Here is a 606-nt window from a genome sequence, read left to right on the forward strand (position 1 = left end):
GGAAACCCGGACCCAGGGCCGACCTCAGCCCCTGCCCCTGGAGGAAAATGTGATTGACAGGGAGCAGATCGACTTCCTGGCAGCCAGGCAGCAGTTCCTGAGCCTGGAGCAGGAGAATGCGGGGTCCCCTCAGAAACCCGCGGCCAGGGCAGCGCCCACGAGTGCCCCGCGCGCGGTCAGTCAGGCCCCCAGGGCCCCTAGCGGGCCGTCCCTGGCCAACGGATATGCTGTCTCAGTCCAGCTCCTGGCGAAGGAACCGGAGAGCGTCCCCGGTTTGTCCACGGGGTCTGGTGTCCGGTCCCCGGCAGAGTCACCGGAGACCCCCAAGGAGACGCCCATCGAGCGGGAGATCCGCCTGGTGCAGGAGCGCGAGGCGGCCCTGCGCGAGCAGAGGGGGCTGCAGCGGGCGGCCGGGCGCCAGGAGCTGGTGGAGGTACCTGCCCGGCCACTGCTGACCACGGTGAGCCTGACCGCAGCCCGGCGGCAGGACAGGGGGCGTCCGTCGCTCTACGTGCAGCGCGACATGGTGCAGGAGACGCAGCGCGAGAAGGCCCACCGGCGCGAGGGCCTGCAGCTGGGCCCCGCGCCCCCGCCCGGCTGGGTCCC

The 606-nt window shown here is 72.1% G+C and overlaps 1 protein-coding gene across 1 annotated transcript in view; it reads left to right on the plus strand.

Moving 5' to 3' along the window:
- Window positions 1–606, plus strand: part of MISP (mitotic spindle positioning) — a 4,015-nt gene that overhangs the window by 419 nt on the left and 2,990 nt on the right. Inside the window, 1 exon segment of the mRNA XM_025041794.1 lies at window positions 1–596. This exon segment is cut by the window's left edge and continues 58 nt beyond it. Within this exon segment, the coding sequence (XP_024897562.1) occupies window positions 1–596 (596 nt within the window).

This window comes from Pteropus alecto, unplaced genomic scaffold (genome assembly GCF_000325575.1).
Source record: "Pteropus alecto unplaced genomic scaffold, ASM32557v1 scaffold30, whole genome shotgun sequence".
NCBI lineage: Eukaryota > Metazoa > Chordata > Mammalia > Chiroptera > Pteropodidae > Pteropus > Pteropus alecto.